Source organism: Sapajus apella, unplaced genomic scaffold, assembly GCF_009761245.1.
Source record: "Sapajus apella isolate SASKATOON/1434 unplaced genomic scaffold, GSC_monkey_1.0 scaffold14, whole genome shotgun sequence".
Lineage (NCBI taxonomy): Eukaryota > Metazoa > Chordata > Mammalia > Primates > Cebidae > Sapajus > Sapajus apella.
The window spans coordinates 14,269,712-14,293,403 of NW_022436954.1; the positions used below are offsets into that span (position 1 = coordinate 14,269,712).

Here is a 23,692-nt window from a genome sequence, read left to right on the forward strand (position 1 = left end):
ATGTTTAGAAATCTATTGACAAACACAGAGAAGATCATAAAGACTATCTCTCACATTGTCTTCTAAGAGTTTTATAATTTTACTCTTGTATTTAGGGTGTTGATTTGAAGTTAATTTTTGTGTAAAACTAGATGTAGTGGTTCTACTTCATTATTTTGTGTGTGGTTATCAGTTGTCCAGTAGGCTAAATGTATTTTTAATTATTGTTTAAACGTTCAAAGTAAAATTTTAATGATATTTCATTGTTTCCTTTTACTTAGCAAAATAGGAACTTCCTTGCATGATTAAAACTGCTAGAGGTCTGAGTAGGAAAATACTACCAATTTTTTCTTGGCTATATGAACATTAAATATTTACAAATGTAAATATTAAGATATGTTATAAATAGAAATACTAAAACATTTTTGTTGAATTGACTAGATTTGAAAATATTGACACTATATGGCCTAGTAATTTCCAAGTGTCATCTAAGTGTATAGACTTGATAGAATATTGTATGAGAGAAAAATGAGGACTCAAAAAGACGTGAATTACATTATTTCATCTAATATAGAAGACATAACACAGCTAAATTTTTTACCTAGTTTAAATGCATAAACAAATCTATATCAAGATATTTAAATAAAATAAAATTATTTCAAGAAAAAATAAGTCAATCAAAAATTATAGAAACATCTTAAATTCACTTCTGTAAATGTAAAACTACATAACTAGAAATGATACATATCATTTATATACCAAAAATACAATAGTAAATTGATTTTATTTTAAAAACTAGATGGTATTTATTAACCTTGAAAACATTGTTTTAAGTAAAATAAGTCAGTCCCAGGAGGACCAATACTCTATGATACCACTTATATAAGGTATGCAAAATAATCAAATGCATAAAATCACAGAGGAGAATTGGAGTTTCCAGGTGCTGGGAAAAGGGGGCAGGCACAAATGGAGAGTTAGTATAAAACAGGCATAGCATTTCAGTCATGCCAGAGGATTAAGTTCCAGAGATGTCCTGTATTTATCTATTTTTTGTTATTGTTACCCCTGTAGGTAATATTGCTGCAATGGATAGTTCCAACTTTTTAAGATGATAGATCTCATGGTAAATGTTCTTAAAAATATAAGGACTTGAAAAGAGAATAAAAGGTTGTGATAGTCAAAAATGGTTAATTTTGAATAAAATGGAAGAAATGGAAATGGGAGAAGTTGGATAAGTGAAAATTAGATTGTATTTAATGATGTATTATTTTAAAATAAGGCATATAATATAAAACTATTGATTAATTTGGGTGAGAGAAATATAGTGTCTAGAAGGTAATTATAGACATAACTTTTGCACCTACAATGCTTACAGACTAGAAAATTCCACACAAAAAGTAAAAAAAAAAAAAAGTAAATCTATCAGTATTTATGAGGCTTCTATATGCATTGAGGGAAGATCACAGGCTCATATAAAAAACATATTTTCCATCCAAATAATTTTAATTAATCACTAGAAATAAGACCAAATATATGATGAGCGTAAGAAGAATTTTAATTAATACTTCTCCTTGTCACATTAAGAAATCAATTAAAAATTGATATTCATTTTTTCTAATCACTCATTCACACGTTAAATTTATGTTTTATATCACCTGGTTTTTTCTTTTTTACTTATTTGCAGGAGTTGCTCTTGATGCAGAATGGGGGCTTTACATTTAGTTCTGTTCCCAATATTTATATTAAAATTGACCATTGGAAACAGAATTCTGTGCTGCTTTCTCACTATTAATTTTTTTCATCCCAGGGCCAACAGCATCAATTCCCTATTTATATACAGGTAATTGCATTCTTTTTTTATTCAATGGGATTATCTAAGTAAGTCCCTAGGCAATCTCCACAGTTTCACTCTTTCGGTAAAGTTTTGAATGGAATCTTGGCTAATGAATGTTGTTTGTCTTTCTCTGGGGAATCAGATTTTTATTTGGAAAATCTTATTGTCATGCTTGGGGACTGGGACCTAGAAACAAATATATTCAGCATGAAGGCCTTCAGAAACTTCAGACACTTAAAAAACTCTAGCATGCTTTGAGCAGGAGCCTTGGGTCTGGGCCTCGCCAGATATCTCTACACGGGTAAGTTACACCAAATATTTTACTTCTTACTAAGCTTCATGTAAGAATCAATTATCTTTGAGGATTTAACCCTGATTTAAATCAGACTCAGGGCTGAAATGATATCTTTTGTCTTCTGTTCCAAGTAACTCAAATATCTGCCCACTGATTTCTCAGTGGAAGTGACAGTAATATAACATAAACAGTAGTATCCAGCATCTTTATTGATAAACTAGACTGCTTGAACATTTCTACCAAATAATGAATAGTCATTATTGTTAGTATATTCCACTTTAATATGAGTAATGATTTTTTTTCTGCCTTAGAACTGAGATGTTTAGAGAGAACTCTATACCATAAGGGAAGTGTCATAAGTGTCTCCAATGCATATGATTTGATGTTTCAAAGAAGGGCTTTCAAAAGTACTTGATACTAATAAAAATGAACTTTTTCTTCTTACACTCCCTGGGGTGAAAAATCCTAGGATGAAAACATTCCCTGGTACTAATAATCAATCTTTCTGATGGACACCAAAAACTCATGTTGAAATTCAGTGATTGTCTCAAACCAGACCCATGTCTCAACAAGCGTAACACAAATTCCACAATTAGATATCAATGAAATATAGTCACAAAATCATCTCAGAAGCTATTTAAGAGTTAATTTGCAATATGATACTTTAACCAAAGGGTGACACTTTTTAAAGAGAAACATATTAAAATTATTAACATTAGGTATATTTTTATGTTGAGATTCATAATATTGGAAGACCTATAAAATATTTCTTTTCAAAAACTAATTTAAAAAACCTTTTGTGAAAAATTATAGTAGCCTTTAACAGGAAAATTCTAACTCAAAAATATTCCAGAAAAAGAAAACCCAACAGGAGAAAACTGGGTCTGTTCTAAGGGCTCTTTATGTCAATGGCATATACTTGCTGAAATAAAAATCAACCCCAGCTCTGCCTCAGCCATGCTTCAGAAGAGGAGAAATTAATAATAAATAAGATATTAAATATTTGTAAATTCTCTTTCTTTTGTAAGCTAATTGCACAAATTCAGAGTAGCCAATAAATAATTGCTGTTGTTCATGATGTTGTTTTTTGTTGCTAAATGAAGGATATCTATGGAATACACGTCAGAATGAATAATGCATTGAGTTGCTTTGTGTGCAGCAACCAAACAGGAAATATTTTGATCAAAGTAATTGTTAGCACAATGTTTTACATCATAAGCTTGCCTGCTTATAAGATATACAGTTATTTTTAGGTGCAGTGGCAAGAAGCAAAAGATAGAGAAGCTACACATACTCAGATCAGCTTCCCAGCCTCAAATTTGATGTATTTAATAATGTATCAGAACAAAGAAACACTGAAGATTTAAGCGACAATCTGATTGCAAGACAGCATGTTTTATTTGTTAAAAAAGTAGGCAGGTACTGTGTGTTCCAGCTTTTAAAAAAATTTGCAGTATCATAATTCATTTGCTATTTCTATATCAATTGTAAAAACATTCAGTAAGGTAGAATGAATTATCAGCTGAAATAGGAACTCGCATCAAAAATTATTCAAAGCACACTAATAACAAAAACTGAAGGTAACATTCATTTTGCATTCACTTGGTACCAGGCTCTGTAAAAACAAATCTATTTATGTGCATTATCTCATTTAATTTTAATAATACAAGAATATAATGTCTGGTAAAAATCACCTAGCTATTAATTGGTAGACTAACACAAACCAAGCAATCACATAAACAAAATCACAAAAACAAAATCATAAAACCACTAAGTTTAGACCAATGTCTTACCTAGTCTTTTTTGAGTTGTTTTACTTCACCAAGACTCAATTTTTTTTATTAGACCTGAAAATAATTACCATCTACCTATATTCTAGGGTACTCCTGCAGAACGAGATAACTCTTTCAAAATTTCTAGCATAATTCTCTCACTTTCTAAATAAATATTAATCGTCTTCCCCACTTGATTTTCTATACAAGTATAATAAATCAAGTGTATCAAACTTTAACAAATAAAAGTTGTAAGCAATAAGAATATAAAAAAGCAACTTTTAACAATTTAAAATGAAAACATATAAGCTAGAAATGGAAGGGAGAGTAGGGCTTCTGGAACAAAATAGTAGAGAAGAGTCTGAGTAAGGGAAGCCATAATGATAGGACAGGACCAGTCCATTTAGCAGAAGTAATGAAACGTGATTAAGTAAAGAGGATTCTGACTTTCAGAATTACACTCAGAAGGAACAATATTGAAGTGTAGGCCTACTTCTGTGCAGCTAATGCAACATTATGTAGTAGAAACTGATAAAGTAAAATCCAGAATACTCAAAATGTTTCCCATAGAAACGTTAAAATTCCCAAGGGTTATTAATGACAAGGTATGAGCTGGAAAAATCACCAGTGAAAGCTAAAAAAAAGATAACTGGTGGTCACTCTGTCTCACCAATTTTTTAAAGGCTACTCTCTCTCATCATTTGAAATACAAACAGAAACACACAAATAAAAATTGTAAGTAATAAATTACATGTTTACATATGTGTATATATATTCATCAATATCAAATGCTAATATGTGCATATAATATATGTGAGTATACATTAATATCAACTGCATATATATTCATTCAATATCATATGCTAATATAGTTGATGTATGCATAAGACATATAATAAAATAAATAAATATGTATTCACTCAATATAAACTATATCCAATAGTGAATACATAAATGGCTTGTTAAGACAGTTTTAAGACTTAATTGTCTGGTGAATTTTTATTTCTGAAGTTTATGAAACATGGGGAGAAAAATAATTAGGTTCTGAAACTTTTAAGGTTTGTCAAAAAATATAAACTGATTTCAAATGAAATATTTAACCACCTAGTGTCTAATAGAAACATCAATATTATTATCCACTAATTTATTTCAATTTTTTCAGATAAAAGATGAGGGCAACAATATAAATGGCTTTAGGAAATCTCACATGGGTGACGGAGTTTATTCTTGTGGGAGTTTCAGATGATCCGGAGCTCCAGATTCCCCTCTTCCTGGTCTTCCTGGTGCTTTATGTGCTGACCATGGCAGGGAACCTGGGCATCATCACCCTCACCAGTGTTGACCCTCAACTTCAAACACCCATGTACTTTTTCCTCCGACACTTGGCTATCATCAATCTTTGCAATTCTACTGTCATTGCCCCTAAAATGCTGGTTAACTTCCTGGTTACCAAGAAAATCATATCTTACTATGGATGTGCAGCCCAACTGGGTGGATTCTTGGTTTTCATTGTGGCTGAGATTTTCATGCTGGCTGCAATGGCCTATGACCGCTACGTGGCTATTTGCAACCCTCTGCTCTACGCGGTAGTGGTGTCTCCAAAGCTGTGTTGTCTGCTGGTGTCCCTCACATACCTTCAGAGTCTTATCACAGCACTGACTGTCTCTTCCTGTGTGTTCTCTGTGTCATACTGTTCTTCCAACACCATCAACCATTTTTACTGTGACAATGTCCCTTTGCTAGCACTGTCCTGTTCTGATACCTCCATTCCAGAAACAGCAGTGTTTACCTTTTCAGGGACCAACTTGTTTTTCTCCATGACTATTGTCATAATATCCTACTTCAACATTGTTATTACCATTTTGAGGATACATTCCACAGAAGGACGACAGAAAGCCTTTTCCACTTGTGCTTCTCATATGATAGCGGTGGTTGTGTTCTATGGGACTCTCCTTTTCATGTATTTACAGCCAAGGACTAATCACTCATTAGATACTGACAAAATGGCCTCGGTCTTCTACACCCTGGTGATACCAATGTTGAACCCCCTAATTTACAGCCTCAGGAACAAGACCGTGAAGGATGCACTAAAGAGGTTCCTAGAAAACCCATGCCGATCACTCAAACTCATGTAAATTTAAAGCTAAAACTATATTCCTTCAGTGCTTTTCATTTTTTTTGAATATTGTTATTGTTGTTTTTTTTTAAATGTGGCAAGAAATTGTTAGAAATTCCATTTATTTCAGTGGGATATGTTTAATTGTTGTTATGTCAACCTCACATACCCACACAAGAAAACAATGTCAATGTGAAATAAAGGTAGTGTATGGAAATAAACTATAGTTATAACATTTTCAGGAAGGTTGGAAACATACCCAATCTGAGGACTGTGTGATTCAGATCAATTCAGATCTGCACATTAACCTATATGTGCAGATCAAACAAAATGTTAAATTAGACATGTAGAAAGAACCAGAAGTAAATTCCCCTGAAAAGACATGCCTCAGAGATAGAGGTAAGGCTGCCTTATCCAAATCAGATTCCTAACAAATTCAAGAGCTTCTACCAAAAAAAGGGAGGCTCAGCCTGAGAAAGGACTCATGAGGATGAAGCTGTGGAGGTGGAAACCTCAAAGGGCTCAAGTGAGTACTGCACACAGGTTCCAAGAATTACTGTTTCTCACAGTAGTAATCTTTTTCGGTTCTCATTTCTGACACCACTTACATAAACCTAAACAACAAACCAAGACAGGCTCCCTGAAGGAAAATGATTTTTATTTGGGAAAAGGCATTGAAATGGGAATACATGCCAAACTATGTGTGTATTCAGAGAGGTAAGAGAAGAAAAGGATTTTAAAGGAACAAATGCGGGAGGCGGGTTGGGGGGGCAACATAGTTGTTTTGAGATCATTATTCTTGGCTGCAAACATCAGTGATGATGATGATGCCAGTTTAAGGTTGAACAAGCAGTTGCTGAACAGATGTCCTTGCAGAATTATTTTTGTGTGGGTAAAATTGTGGTAGCCTTTGTGCAAGGCTGTGTTTTCTGCAAGTCCCTTGCGATCATTTTTAAAAATCAGATATATAAGTATTACAACTCCTCCTTCACAGACTTCCCTAGCTCTGTCAAGGTTGATTTTCTGTTTTTGTTTTTTAGATGAGCAACTTTCATTTGATTCTGATAGTTTTCACACATTTTTCAACTTTTACCTGTCTCTGTTATAATCTGTGGTTTTCTTGCTGTTGTTTTTGACATGGATTATTCTTAATGCAGCTTTCTATTTAAAATCCAGGCCAGTACTTGGATTACTTAACAAAATAATGCATTAAAAGAAGTAAAAGAATTTTAGCTTCATAAAGCTTAACATGATGTGGTTATTTATTAAAATTCCTTACAATTTGTATAATCACTACATATTCATAAGTTGGGTATCAGGAGTGTAAAATTCAAGTGTCCTGATTGTGAAATGCATATTATAAGTATAATCTTGAAATAAGTCTATCCTCATTTAAATAAATTAAATTTGTTATTTGAATCAGAGACCCCCTCCAGGAGAGTTTTCACAGAGCTGTTTTTTTATGAACAAGTGTAGAGAACATACAAAGTTGTTAATTGTGATACGTATAGAAGTAAGGAATTGATAACTAACTGAATACCTATTACTATGAAAAGAAACATACGTTAAATGAAGTTAGACCTAGATTATAATAATTTTTCCAACAAAATTTGGAAAACCATTGGCTGTCTGTAGTAAAATCAATATGGTTCAAAAACATATAGTTCAGTGAGAACCTAGAATACCAGAATTAGATCCATAACACCATGTGTGTTCATCTTAAAACATACATTATATCTACTTTATAAGAATTTTCCTTTATAAGAGCACATATCCAACTTTGTTATTTGTATACACCAACAACAGACAGAGAGCCAAATCATGAGAAAACTCTCATTCACAATTGCTACAAAGATAATAAGATACGTAGGAATACAACTAACAAAGGATATGAAGGACCTCTTCAAGGAGAACTACAAACCAGTGCTCAAGGAAATAAGAGAGGACACAAACAGATGGAAAAACATTCCATGCTCATGATTAGGAAGAATCAATATTGTGAAAATGGCCATATTGCCCAAAGTAATTAGGAGATTCAATGCTATCCCCCTCAAGCTATCATTGACCTCCTTCACAGAACTGGAGAAAACCACCTTAAACTTCATTTGGAACCAAAAGAGAGCTTGCATAGCCAAGACAATTCTAAGCCAAAGAACAAAGCTGGAGGCATCATGCTACCTAACTTCAAACTATACTACAAGGCTACATTAATCAAAACAGCATGGTACTGGTACCAAGACAGAGATATAGATCAATGGAACAGAACAGAGGTCTCAGAAATAATGCCACACATCTACAACCATCTGATCTTTGACAAACCTGACAAAAACAAGCAATGGGAAAAGGATTCCCTGTTTAATAAATACTGTTGGAAAAACTGGCTAGCCATGTGCAGAAAGCAGAAACTGGACCCCTTCCTTACACCTAACACAAAAATTAACTCCAGATGGATTAAAGATTTAAACATAAGACCCAATACCATACAAACCCTACAAGAAAACCTAGGCAATAGAATTTAGGACATAGGCATAGGGAAGGACTTCATGACTAAAACACCAAAAGCATTGGCAACAAAAGCCAAAATAGACAAATGAGATCTAGTTAAACTTAAGAGCTTCTGCACAGAAAAAGAAGCAATCATTAGAGAGAACTGGCAACCAACAAAATGGGAAAAGATTTTTGCAAGCTACCCATTTGACAAATGGCTAATATCCAGAATCTACAAAGAGCTAAAACAGATTTAAAAGAAAAAAACAAACAAACCCCTTCAAAAATGAGGAAAAGATATAAACAGACACTTTCAAATGAGACATTTATGAAGCCAAGAAACATATGAAAAAATGCTCAATATCACTGGTCATTAGAGAAATGTAAATCAAAACCACATTGAGATGCCAGCTCACACCAGTTAGAATCACGATCATTAAAAAATCTGGAGACAACAGATGTTAGAGAGAATGTGGAGAAATAGGAACACTTTTACACTGTTAGTGAGAGTGCAAATTAGTTCAACCATTGTCGAAGACAGTGTGGCACTTCCTCAAGGACCTAGAAAGAGAAATACCATTTGACCCAGCAATCTCATTACTGGGTGTATACCCAAAGGATTATAAATCGTTGCATTATAAAGACACATGCACACATATGTTCATTGCGGCACTGTTTACGATAACAAAGACTTGGAACCAACCCAAATGCCCAACAATGATAGACTGGACAAAGAAAATGTGGCACATATACACCATGGAATACTATGCAACTATAAAAAAGATGAGTTCATATCCTTTGTAGGGACATGGATAAATCTGGAAACCATCATTCTCAGCAAACTAACAGAAGAACAGAAAACCAAACAACACATGTTCTCACTCATAGGTGGATGTTGAACAATGAGAATACATGGGCACAGGGAGGAAAACATCACACACTGGGGTCTGTTGGGGGGTAGAGGAGTAGGAGAGGGAAAGCAGGGCATGGGAAGGATGGGGAGGGGTATCATTGGGAAAAATGCCTGATGTAGGTGACCAGGGGATGGAGACAGCGAACCACAATGGCATGTGTACCTATGCAATAATTCTTCAAGATCTGCACATGTAACCCAGAACTTAAAGTACAATAAAAAAAAATACATGATATCAAGATCAGATTCATATTGTTTAGGATTTTCACATAAATCCAGTGATTTCTGGGGCCTGTTTTGTCCATAGAAGTTGTATCATCTGGGGATGCAGGTTCCATAGGGTCTTTTCTAGGCTGGCTCGAGCATTTCCTTCTTTCCATCATTTGATAAGGATGTAATCCCCAGGCTGGTGCTGGTGTACTGAAAATTCTAGGAGTGGTGCCTGTGCTAAGAGTTCTTTCATAATGTTAATTAAAGAACAGGTTAGTGCTATAAGAAAAATCTGTTGTACTTAATTTTAACATCTAGTTTACAGAAAAACTGGATGATATTTCTTTAACTTTAGCCAGTATGATTACACACAGAATTTCTTTTACAATTAACATTTTAAAATTCGCTTGCACCTTCAAAACACAAATTATACAACATTTCTTGCATAAATTTCTTTTTATAACATTTTTACAACTGTCACAGACAATCTTCAACATGCCTTAATTTTCAGACTTTGTTTTACAACCTTCCTTACTAAAGGTGCATTCATATATCTTTAACTTTCTTAGCATTTCTTTTTCCTCTTCTTATGTTACCTCTCTTGTTTGACTTACTTTTTGTGTTTCTCTCTGATCCCTGTCTCTTCTAGTCTCTCTCTCGCTCATTCATTTCCTCTATTTTTCTCTCCATTGTTTCTGCTTCTGTCTCGCAAGACCTTAGCAAAGTGATTTCCTACAGCTGATTGCAATTTTTCATCTAAATTTAGAAAAGTAAGGGTAAATAAGGCTTGTTGTATTTCCTCAATTTCTCTTTTTGTGGCAGGGGTTAAACATCTGAGAGAATCTAGGGCTGTATTGCCTTTTAGGATAGAAAACAGGTTTTGTAATTTATCTATAAATATACCTAAAGTGGGATGGGGCCGTTTATATCTCCCAATAATTTCTGATAGTTATTTAAGGTTTGTAAATTGGTAGTATTTAATTTAATCCTTGAAGTCTTACTTACTGGAAAGTCAGTGTGTATTCAAGATATTTCCAGGGAGAGGACTACTATACTTTTTCAGATGCAATGATAAAACCTCTTAAGTGTGTATTCTTTAAGACAGAATTATATAAATTTAAAAGTACTGGTTCCGCTGGGGCTGCAAGTAAAATATCATCCATAAAATGAGTAATCTTGCAATTGGGATATTTCTTTCTACAAGGGAGAAAAGCCTAATTTATAAAATACTGACACATAGTCGGACTGTTTAGCATTCCTTGAGGCAACACTTTCCAATGAAATCAACAAGCTGGCCTTTCATTATTAATAGCTGGCAATGTAAACACAAATTTTTCTCTGTCTTATTCTGCTAGAGGAAATGTATTTAAACAGTCCTTTAAGTCAATAACAGTTATAGGCCAATCTTGAGGAATCACTGTGGGGGAAGGGAGCCCCCACTGCAGAAGTCCCATAGGCTACAAATTAGCCTCAACTAGTTCATGGGCTCTCCATAAGTTCTCTCCCTTCAGAGGTTACTGTTTTACTTAAATAGGATTTGGAGAGACTTACGTTAAAGATAGGGTTGGAATAACAACTGTGGCCATTAACAGAGAAAGGTCTTACAAATTGTTAAGTTTTACTTAAATCTTAGTAGAGAATTATAATCTGGAACATCACTTGTAATCAAGGAACATATGATTTTGCTGTGGGCCACCCGAGGAGCCAGAGAGCAGCAGCACGGGTCCTGGGTTGGCAGCCGTGTTACACTTGCCTAGGTGCTGCCTTTTGTCTGCGCCTCTTCCTCCTCCTGCTCCTCTTCCTCCTGCACCTTCATTTCTCCACTGGGTGGCTGCCAGTAAAATATCATGCATAAAATGGATCTTTCTATTGGCCCAGGGTACTTCGAGCTTCCCTGCCATGGAGGCTTTTCTTCTGCTCACCGCCTGCTTGGCTGCATGGTTTCAGCCTGGAATACCATTTTCCTTATCTTTTTATAAGAATACAACTGGTTACCTTGTTGATCTTGCATTACTGGGCAGGCCAAGAGATCCCCTTCTAAAGCTGCTTGCTTAAGACAGAGTCCTATAGCTGGAGCATGTCTCTTGTCCTTTTTCCTGTTTATTGGAGGATGGGGCTCAGGCAAAACCTCCCTTTCCTCCTTGTTATTTTGGCCTCTTGATGATGTTACTGGGACCTGTTGCCCTTGTGCATGGTGCTGTTTAACATATCTCCCCACTTGTTCCCAGAGCTCTGCATCTAGTGTACTTTCTGCAGGGAACCATGGGCTTTGGGAAACAACATTTTGCATTAGATCCCTTGATTGAGCCTCTGTAACTGAGGCTTCACTGGCTTTAAGCAGTTGTTTCAATACTTTTATATACCGTCTTTGTTGGCTGATAACTTTTGTCCCATGAGGAAACCCCAACCTGACAAATGCCTGTGAATTTGGATATCCCAAGTGGCCTCCAATGACTTACCAACTATGCAGTTGTGTTTTCCTTTGTTTTTGGAGGTTCTGTTGCAATCTGTTACAGCAAAACCTCAGAGGGCGCACCACTGACAAGTTTCTTCACATGGTACACCACTGTCAGGGTCTGACAGGCAGACCCCAACCCAATGATGGATGAATAAATTCACTCAGACACAGAATTCAGTGAAATAATGGGCTGGGGTGTCCGGGTCACTCACCTGAAGAAGTTAATGGCTGCCAGCCCCAACACGCTGGCCTTCCCGGACTTTATTCAGCACACATAAAATGACAAAGGCCTTGAGTCAACACCACTAGATGGTAAAGATTAAAGGCCAGACTCTGAAGCCTAAAGCAAACACCATTTGTGGGTAATAAGCTTCTGCCGACCCTGAGTAGGGGCAGACATGCATGCTTGGATGATCAAAGGTTTGTTAATGGAGGTGGGGATAAACAGACTTACCTGGGAAAGTCTCTCTTCAATTCCTAGTATTTACTCTATGTTCTAATGCTCTAGGATAAGAATTGACTGCCTTTGGCCCATTCTTTCATTTGAAGCTATGTAAATTGCCAGGCCTTCCAAGAGGGTTTTGTGACTATTCCCTATTACTATCTCTGTTTCCCTTAATATTTTTGCCACTATCCTGACTGAACTACCACAATAATCATATAAAATTAAAGATTCATCAATTTTAAGAAGTCCTTTTCATCAAAAGTAACAGTGTCCAAAGGGCAACCCTTATAATAGGAGAGAACATTTTATTACACAGGCTTTATCAAATATATATATGCATCTGACAGAGGACTCATATGCAAAATGTGAAAGTAATTCTTATAAATCAGTAAATAATTGATATGAAAATCAGTGTAAAAGTATAGAAAATACATGAATAAACACTATTTAAGAGAAAATATATAAATGCCCATTGCACATATGAAAAGATTCTCAATGTATTCAGCATCAAATGCAAATCGAAACAACAGTGATATCCACACCACCTAGAATGACTAAGTCCTGACAAGAGTAGTGAGAATCATAGCTATTACATCCTTCTCTTTGGAATGCACGTTGCTATAACACCACTAGAGGGTAAACTCTGTAAACTCATTTGGAAGTATTTACTAATGCTGTATATGTATATATTATGATATAGCAATCCCAGTCTAAGAAATATACCCAAATGGGACTACAGGTTTATCTTCATTGAAACATGCAGTAGAATGTTCATATTATCACTATTCATAAAACCTCCAGAATAATGAATAACTAATTTGTGGTATGTATATAATGTTCAATTGAGAATAGAAATGAGAATGAGCAATGTAGAGCTAGTTGTGACAATTTATTGAATGAAAGAGCCTAGGCGTTAAAAAATAACATGCATAGGATTTTAATCATATAATGTAACAATAGCTGTATGGTATGTTGTTAGAAGTCGGAATAGTAGCTGTACATTTTCTGTGTGTGTTGGGGAAAGTTCATGGAGGAAAAGAGATGAAGGATTCGTATAGGGTTCCTGATAATGTTTTATTTTGTTTTTATTGTTGCTGTTTAATTTTGATTCTAGTTACATAGGTTAAGTTTGCAAAACTTAAGTTAAAAATTAAGTTTGTAAAAGTTTATTTATGATTTGTGCATTTGTTTATATGAATACTCTACTTCTATAATAAATCTAAAACACCACAAAATACCAAAAAAAAAAAAAAACCAGCTACACATTACTATCTCTTGTAAATTTTTGAAACAATGCAATGGGCAGTGTTTAAGTACTTCGTTGTATCCTTAGCCACAAAGCCGTAAAAATTCACTATAGGACTATTAAGAGTTACGAGAGAAAAAAATTATGTCCTACAGAAACAAGTTTAGATTTCCCATCTCTGTGTTGCAGTAGAGAAAATTCAACCAAGAAAAGTGGTGGAAAGGTAACTAACCTAACTCTACTTGTTTGCAAATACAAACGTATTCTATAATTAGCAGACATCCCACTGGCTTTGCTTGAAGCTTCCAAATGCGTTAGGCATAATTAACAAATTGTGTCCCTTCTCCTCAGGGAGAGTCTCAAAGGAAAGAAACCCATAAATTTTTCTTACTGGGATACTTTAGGAACACATAGAAAGCACAGAAAGATTCCTTACTAGAGGTTAGCAGATTACACCTGTTCTTGTGACTGTACCACAGAGTTCCAGTTACTCTTCATGGTTCTGTATTCCTTTATCTTTAATTTCTAACAACTAATCTAGATGATTTAGCCGCAGCCTTAATAATCTGATTTAAGTGAAGTTTCTGAGCTAGTATAATGTTGCAACCATCTTCAGTATAATCTTTGGTGAAAGCTAGGTAATTACTTCCCTGTAGTTAGATAATATTTCTCTGAAAAGAAAAAAAACAAAAAGCAAGAACTCAAGTTCTGAAAAGGAAGTTCGTGTTGTTAACAAGCTCCCTCTTTGGTTCCTACGATTTTTATGATGATTTTCAACCAAGATGTCAAACGTGATCTTGTGATTTGTAGTTAATTGGCTTTGTTTCAGAATTTTAACCTCAAATAGTAGATTTCCATAGTGCTTTCCAGTTACCTCTTCTGTCAGTATGTTTTATGATTCTTGTATTTTCCCTTTCAAAGTTGTCATGCATAGTTCATGTGTTTTCCAAATTTACCTATATTATTGAAGGAAACAATGTCATTCGCAAAACATTGCTTTTAGTTAGAGATAAAACCAAAGCAAAATACTGAAGCATCTATTTTACTACATAGTGCCTCCATCACATTGTAATATCTGATTTTCAAGAGAATAGATCATCCCCTCTACCTATAAGGCTTAGAAGAGTCTTTGAAATGCCATAAAATTGTTCCTTGCATAATCAAATGTACATCTAATGGAGAAAAAAAACTAAGATGAATACTTGCACAAACATTTATTTTAATAATAGTCTGACAGGTGTGGAGTGATATCTTACTGTAATTTGCATTTGCATTTGCATAATAATTAATGATGTAGAACTTTTTTTCACATACTTCCACGCCATTTGTAAGTCTTTCTTTTTCTTTTCTTTCTTTTTTTTTTTTTGAGAAATATTCTTTTGCTCAAGATTGCCTGAGCTATACAGGAATTTTTTTATGTAGTTCTATATAAATTTTGGAATTTTTTTGGTTATTTCTATAAAAAATGACATTACAATTTTGATAGGAATCATATTAATTCTGTAGATCACTTTGGGGAGTATTAACGCTTTAACAATATTGATTCTTCTGGCTCATGGATACAGAATATGTTTATTTTGTCCATCTTTAAATTGGCTTGCTTATCTTTGGTTGTTGAATTATAAGAGTCCTTTATATATTCTATATACTAGACTCTTACTAGATATATGATGGAATTTTTTAAAGTTATGGGTGTGTATTTTTATTCTTTCATAATGCCCTTTGTTACAAACAAGTTTGTTTCTTTTTAAAATTTTGATAAAGTTCAGTTTATCAACATTTTTTACTTTTGCAGCTTGTGCTTTTGGTATTGTATCTAAGAAAACTCTCAGAAACTCAGCTGAGCTGGGTGAAGTAGAACTGTCTTGCTGGGTGTTGGTGCAGCTAATTAAAACAATGAGCCGTAAATGAAAGAGTTAATCAGTTACTGCAATGGCATAAGTAGGAGTCCAATACCTGAGAAAGTGCCAACTCCTCCTTTTTCTTTTCTTTCGTGGAATTGGATCACTGGTCTAGAATTCAATGGATCAGTAATGACATGAAGGTTGTCTCACTCTTGAACAAGTCCCAGAAAAATAGGCACTGGCAATTATATGACATTGAGGTATGTGTATACAGGGAGAGGAAATTAAAAGGGTGACTGTCAGGTCTAAAAAACACTGAATAGTGGACAGAATTATCCTCAGGGTTACCTCTTTCTCTTCTCAGAGAGGGTCTCAGCATAGGCACCTGGAGAAAACCTCTGCTTATTAAGAGTCGCAGGAATACAGGCACCAGGTTAGAAATTGAAATATAGTCCTGGGTGGCTTAATGATAGGAATATATTCTGAGAAATATGTCATTACATGATTTTGTTGTTTTACAAAAATCATAGCCTGTACTCACACAAACCCAGGTTGTGTAGCCTGCTATACACCCAGGCTGTGTGGTATAGCCTCTTGCTCCTAGACTACAAACTTGTACAGCATGTTACTGTACTGAATTATGTAGGCAATTGTAACACAATGGTAATTATTTGTGGATCTCAACTAAACATAAAAAAGGTACAGGAAACATGGTATAAAAGATTAAAGATAGTACACCTGTACAGCACACTTACTGAAAATGGAGCTCGCAGGAGTGGAAGTAGCTCTGGGTGACTCAGTGAGTGACAGGTAAGTCAATGTGAAGGCCTAGTACATTATTGTATAATAGTGCAAACTTTATAAACACTACACACTTAGACCACACTAAATTTATAAAAAATATTTTTATTTCTTCAATAATTAAGTACCTTAGCTCTTACTATAAATTTTAAACTTTATAACCTTAAACGTGTTAAACTTCTTGACTCTTGTGATAACACAGCTTTAAACACAAACACATTTTAGAGCTGTTCAAAAATATTTTATTTTTTAGTATACTGAGTCATGTGCTTTTTTCTATTTTTAAATTTATTTTTTACTTTTTATGCAAAAATGAGGACACACACACACACACACACACATTAGCCTAGACCCACACAAGGTTGGGATAATCAATATCACTGTCTCCACCATGTCTTGTCCCACAAGAACGCCTACAGGGATAATAACATGTATGGAGCTATCATCTTCTGTGATAACAATGCCTTCTTTTGAAATCCCTTCTCAAATTTTACTGCTAACTGTAGTCACACTACTGTGTAATGAACCCCCTGGAAACATGTAAACTTGCAGGGCTGTACTATTTCACCTTCTGAATTTTTGTTATTTTTAGTGACATATTGGGGATTAAAATTAAACTAAATTTATAATAACCTAATTTGAATGAATGCCTACTGAACATCAATAGTATCTAAAAATTTTTAGACAAATCTACTATCAAATTATCTATTTCACAGATTGCATCTTTGTAAATTGTGTACAAATTAATGAAAATTTATAATTATTATTTTATGAATTTGTATTTAAACCATATAAGAGCAAACTAATGAGGAGTTAGGAACCTCCAAACAATAACATTAGCTTTCATACCACCTGTTTATTTGCCTATTTTGTTATTTCTACTGTTGTTTTTTTACTTCTCTGTATGGCTTCTAGGTGGTGTCTGGTTGGTCCTCTTATTTTATCCTAAACCACTTTTTATATTGTTGATTGTAGGGCATATTTGCTAGTGACAAACTCCTTCAACTTTTGTTTGTATCTTTATTTTGCCTTCAATTCTGAAGAATAGTTTTGCCAGATATACAATTCTTACTGGATATATCTTTCTCAGCACTTTAACATACGATTGTACTCCCTTCAGTCTTCATAGTTTCTTATGAACAATTACCTATTAATACTATTAAGAATACCTTTTACATGGTAAGCCACCTCGTTCTTACTACCAATAAGATACAAAGTGCTTTAACACTTTGATTGTAGTATGTTGCATTGTCAATCCTCTATTGGGTTTATTACGCTTCTTTGGGTGTGTATATTCATACCTTTCATCAAATTTGTGAAAAACTTTTGTCATTATTTCCCCAGGTGTTCTTTCTTTCTCTTGCTCTCTCTTCTTTCCTTCCAGAACTCTCATTATTCTTATGCTGATAAGTCAGTTAAAGTTCTAGTATAGTAACTCCAGTTTCTGGGCTTCCTCAAGACAGTTTCTATCAATTTATTTTTTATCCTTTTCTGAATAAAACACATTTTCTTGTGTCTTGGCATGCTTTTTTTTTTCTCATTTAAACTTTAACTTTTTGAGTATTTTAATGAGGTTTCCTCTGAAATCATATATTATTTCCTCCATAGGGTTTGCTTTGTTGTTGCGGACTATAGTTTTAATTTTTTTCTAAATTGTTCCTCTAAATTAATTTTTAATAAATTTAATTTTCTAATTGTTTTCTTAAAATTCTTTGTTATGTATGTTTATTAAAGTCTATTCTGTCAATTTGTCTGCCAGTGATTTGTCAGAGGTATCACCAAATTTCTAGAGCAAAAAGTTTTAACAAAAGAAAGAAAATAAACTTCTCATATTTTTTAACACTGACTGTTTTGGGATAGGCCTTAATCTCTTAGTGAGGCCATTTGATAACTTGCCTTAATCTTCACTTCCAGCTTGTGAGGAGGCTAAAGTTCAGCCAGAGTTTGAAATCTGAGGGTTTCATCAGATCTTTTCTGAGCAATTTTATAGGCCTAGACGTGTTTAGCTCTCAAAATTCTCTGAAGCCTTTTGAAGCTTTTATTCACCCATTTATCTCCTTGCTTAGCCTCTTCTTTCTAGGCCTTTTTGGCCTTTATGCTGCTTGACTTGTTTGTTATTCCCTTTCCCCGTGCAACTTCAGTTAGAATATTTGCCTTTGAATACTTTCAACAAAGTCCTCTCAGGAGACTACTAAAGCTCCAGTCTCTGAGTGGATCCTTCATGGGACCGCTGGACAGTTCAAAACACAACTACAATTCCTGGAGAACAAGGCTTATTTTGCCCCCTCTGTCACCAGGCAGCCACACCATGATGTGGGTCACCATCTTCATGGTTGCCGCAGTGCTGGGGAATGGGCCTTGTAGGCAGATGTGTTGAAACATAACAACACTTTCTACTAAACTCTAGCTTCTAGTATTCTTTAAAATGTAGATTCTGATAGTTTTATCTTAATTTTTTTCCTTTAATAGAGATATACAGTTTTAGAGTTTCCTACTGTACCAAAAAGTGATGTCTATCTATGACAGGTATTATGTAGATAATAATATGTATGTCATACAACACTGTCAACTCAAATGTATTACAGAGAGTGATACATATAATTGAGGAAACAGAAAATAAAAATTAGAGTATTTTTAGTAAAAGGCAAAAGATTTATATCATCTGAAGGGAAACCAGAGTATATAAGTGTATTTTTAAATAGTAATTACAATAAGTGGATTCTACAAATTTTCTAAGTGGTCTACATTTAACATAATCTGAATAGTGAATATTTGTTGTTTGGGTTATGCAGGTTAAACGAAACAAAAATCTGCTTTCTCCCTCTTTTTCTCTCTTTTTCTTTCAGCTTTTTCTCTTTTTATCTCTCATTCTTTCTCTCTCTCTCTTTCTGTCTCTCTCTCTCTCTCTTTCTGTCTCTCTCTCTCTCTGTGTCTATTCGTCTACCTAAGATTTCTTCAGTAGGCTTTCATAATATTAATCATATTAATAATTATAATATCTCTCTTAATGACATTAATCTTTTTTTTTTATAATATCAAGCCTTTATTTCTTTAAATATCTTGAAATTATTTCCTCTGTCATTGCCATGTTTCTTTATTGCTTATGTTTCCCAAAAGCAGGAAGTAATATCTAAAGTATTGTTTAAATTCAGGATAAAAACCTTTGCTACAAATACTTAACTTTCTTTGCAACCCTTATTTTATATTGTCAAGTTGGTTCATTATTACTGTTGCTAAGTTAAACCTTGGGTTCAGGTTCTGGTGGTTAGAATGCTTTAAAGTTATGGCATTCATTTTGCAACTAACAAGTACTGTATGTGAAACAAATTGTTGGCATAGTATGAATACCATGTTTCTAATATATTTTTCTCCATTGAAAGTAAACTTATTTGGTGGTGTTTACACTATTTTTTAAGTTACTTTTTGACCTTATCTCATATCCCTCTATTTTAATGCGCCGTGTTAAAATATTCTTAAGGACAATTAAGTAATTGTCTACTGTGTGTGATGATATTATGAAGTTACAGAAAAAAAATGTTATTTACTCAACCTTCAAGATGGTTGAGTAAATAACCAAGATATAATTTTTTTTAAAATTTATTCCCAGTATAGGTTCCCTGAGTTACCTCAATGGACAAACACAATCTGACAGTAGTGAATGAATTCATTCTAATGGGAATCACGGACATCCCTGAGCTGCAGGCTCCATTATTTGGGTTCTTCCTCATTGTATACATGTTGTCAGTGGTGGGTAACTTGGGCTTGATCATCCTCACAAAGATAGATTCCAGGCTGCAAACACCCATGTACTTTTTCTTAAGGCATCTGGCTTTCACTGATTTTGGTTATTCAACAGCAGTGGGACCCAACATGCTAGTAAACTTTGTTGTAGCTCAACATATAAGCTCCTATAATTGGTGTGCTACCCAGCTCACTATCTTCAGTATATTTATCAGTAGTGAAATTTTTATTCTTTCAGCAAAGGCGTATGACTGCTATGTGGCCATCTGTAACCCTCTGCTCTATATGATCATCATGTCACAAAGGGCATGTCAAGTGCTAGTGACAATACCTTATCTCTACAGTATTTTTTTGACTTTACCAACCATCACAAAAATGTTTATCTCATCACTTTGTGGCTCTAACATCATCAAGCATTTCTACTGTGATAGTCTGCCATTGATATCTTTGCTCTGCTCAGGCACACAAGAAATTAAATTGCTAATTTTAGTCTTTTCAGCTTTTAATTTGATTTCATCTCTTCTGATAGTCCTTGTGTCTTACATTCTGATACTTGTAGCTATCCTCAGGATGAATTCTGCAGAAGGCAGGTACAAGGCCTTCTCCACCTGTGGATTACAGCTCACAGTGATACCTGTATTTTATGGCACCCTCTTCTTTATGTATGTTCACCCCAAATCCAGGCATTCACTTGATATCGATAAAATTGCCTCTTTATTTTATACTTTGATAATACCCATGTTGAATCCCATGATCTGCAGTTTGAGGAACAAAGAGGTAAAAAATGCTCTACATAAAACCTGGAAAATGTGTGTAAATCATTTATTTAAAATTCACTGTATGTTATAACAAGTTATGCAATAACAAATATATGCACTAACTAATATTGCTTTACATTTGTCCTGTTGCCTCCATGTGATGAGCAAGAATCAGTGTGTGATAAGCACAGAAATAGATAATTTTGTTAATTACCTTTAAATAAAAATCTGTCACTAATAAATGACTAATTCCTGCTCATATTTTAACTATTAATCAATATTCAGTTTTATGTTCAGCATAGGTGCCTTTCCTATGTGTTCTCACATAGAAACTGTCTTTATATCTCTTCCATTAACTTTTTAAAATTAAAGTTAGGGACTGTATATTTTATCAGTACTTTATCTGGAGTGCCTAGTACACTGAAAGGTACACGTATAAATAGATTCATATGATCAGTAAACATATGTTGTTAAGTTAACCAACTTTTCTGTCTTTATGAAGCTTATAGAAAATGGGTGGAATGACAAGTGAGTTATTTTGTATGAGTGATGGTATTGAGTAAAATGAATATATTAGATTGCTGCAAAAGTAATTGTGATTTTTGCCACTAATTTAAATAAAGCAAGTAGCCAGGAAAATAATTAATTTTTTAATTGAGATTTTCAAGGGATTCATCTGAGGAGATAATATTTAAACAAGCACTTGAAGAACTGATTAAGTAGAATGAATATTTACGTATGAATATTTACGGGAAGGCTATTCTGGGCTGAGAGAACTATCAGTTTTACAGTTTTTAAATAGTAATGATATCACTTTTGTCTGAAAAGCAACAGTCAAAGGTGACTGGACCATAAAACAAAATTAAGAAAAAGAAGATACATTGCAGATTTGTAACATAGAACTCATCAAGTAAAAGTACATAGGCCTTTGTAAATCTTGCATTTTATCTTGATAAATAAGCCACCGTATGATTTTGAGCTAATGAGTGATCTCATCTATATCTGGGTAATGGATAGCTATGACTCCTGTACAAGTTAGAGATGGCAGAATACTAAAAATGGAAAATCGAAAGTCCTGAGGAGGGTTAATTATGATACACTCAGAGGTGAACAGAGGCATCAACCAGCCTGGTACACTCAGAAGTGAACAGGAGCATCAACCAGCGTACTACACTCAGATGTGAACAGAGGCATCAACCAGTGTGATATACTCAGAAGTGAACAGGGGCATCAATCAGCGTGGGAATGTTCAGGGGATAAGAAGTTTCAGAACCTTGAATTAAAAAAAAATAAAATTCTTCATATGGTTGTGAATATAAGAGGCTTAAAGGTGAATATTAATGATTAAGAAAAAAGAATGGGAAAAATATTTACAGAGTGCACTTAAGTATTTCCTGAATATGCTCTTCTGCTACCAAATAATTTGGAGTAATTGAGAAGAGACTTTAACTTCCCATTTAAACAAGCAAAAAAAAAATAAAAGACAAAATATATGAAACAGTAGCTTTTACAACACAGATGTCAGGCAACTAAAGACAGATTCCCCTGAGAAAAAGAAAACAAAGCAGTTGAGTCCTGTGGTATCTTTCCTTTTCTGTCTTATGAGAGTAACCAGACTGGACTGCATGAAGGGCAAACCCAAGTGAAGCCCAGAATTCCTGAGTTTAAGAAATAGTTGAGAGTCTGCTGAGATGAAGGTAGCCAGGGTTTGCAGGACAGAGCACCAAAGACATCTGCACAATGGAAATCTATCTCTGCAGAGAATCACTCTTAATTATTCAAGAGATGACTGATCAGAACAGGCAAATGGAAACCACACATGAGCAGTATCTAGCACTCAAGTGAGGTAGGAATTATAATGATTTGTTGCATACAGACTAGAAAAACTCAGAACTCCTGGGGCTATATGTACAGTATTCAAGATCTTACTCCAGTATAAGAAAATAATCAGCCTTAGATCAAGCACTGATCTGGATTCACCTGATAAATAATAAAAGTAATATCTTAAAGAATTAAATTGTTTTCAACTAATTGTATCCCAAAACAAAGCATAATCGTGTTCATAAAATACAAAATTATCCAGCAAACACAAAGGCAAAATTGATACTTTGTGGAATACATTTCATAATTTTCAGGGATACAAAGAATCAGGAAATCATCATTCATAATGAATAGAATGACCAATCAATTGAAACTAACAAAGAACTGGCACAGATGTTAGAATTATCAAACAAGGGCACTAAAAGTTTTATGAGTACATGTTGTATTTTCAAAAAGGTAAGTAGGAACACAGAGGACACTAAAAAAATAAATTGAATTTCCACAGAGAAATGTACAATGTAAAAGATGAAAAGTACATAGAATTGTAATCATAACAGATTAGATGTTGTAGAAGAAAAAATTAAGCAAACCTGTAGGCAAACCAATAGAAAATATACTAAATGAAAAATAAAACAGAGAATCAAAATATTTTTGTAAAAAACATGAAGCAATAAGCTGAACAATGTGATTCCTCATATCGACAGAATAAAAACACATACGTGAATTTCTCAATGCGGAAACATTATTTGACAAAATAAAATATAAATTTATAGTGTAAAATAAAAGTGAACTCTCAGCAATCTGGAAAACAGAATGAACATCCTGAGAAACAGATAAAGGATATATACAATAAAACCTACAGCAAACATCATATTTAACCATGAAATGACAAATATATTCCTCCTAATATTTGAAAAAAGGCAAAGTTGTTTGTTCCTGCCACATCCATTTTACACTATAATGGAGATCCCA

General features: G+C 34.1%; 2 protein-coding genes across 2 annotated transcripts; both read left to right on the plus strand.

Annotated features, from left to right (window-relative positions):
• The first annotated feature begins 5,067 nt into the window (after positions 1 to 5,067).
• LOC116554435 (olfactory receptor 8J2) lies at positions 5,068 to 6,015 on the plus strand. Its single transcript, XM_032282406.1, has one exon. It carries the CDS (start codon positions 5,068 to 5,070, stop codon positions 6,013 to 6,015), a length of 948 nt encoding a protein of 315 aa, XP_032138297.1.
• A 14,015-nt stretch (positions 6,016 to 20,030) lies between these two features.
• LOC116554548 (olfactory receptor 8K3-like) lies at positions 20,031 to 20,990 on the plus strand. Its single transcript, XM_032282468.1, has one exon. The coding sequence runs from the start codon at positions 20,031 to 20,033 to the stop codon at positions 20,988 to 20,990; it is 960 nt and encodes a 319-aa protein (XP_032138359.1).
• The last annotated feature ends 2,702 nt before the right edge of the window (positions 20,991 to 23,692 follow it).

Bases quoted from the DNA above. Each gene is read 5' to 3' on its own strand.
- LOC116554435 (XM_032282406.1), top strand. From the start codon at position 5,068: ATGGCTTTAGGAAATCTCACATGGGTGACGGAGTTTATTCTTGTGGGA.
- LOC116554548 (XM_032282468.1), top strand. From the start codon at position 20,031: ATGGACAAACACAATCTGACAGTAGTGAATGAATTCATTCTAATGGGA.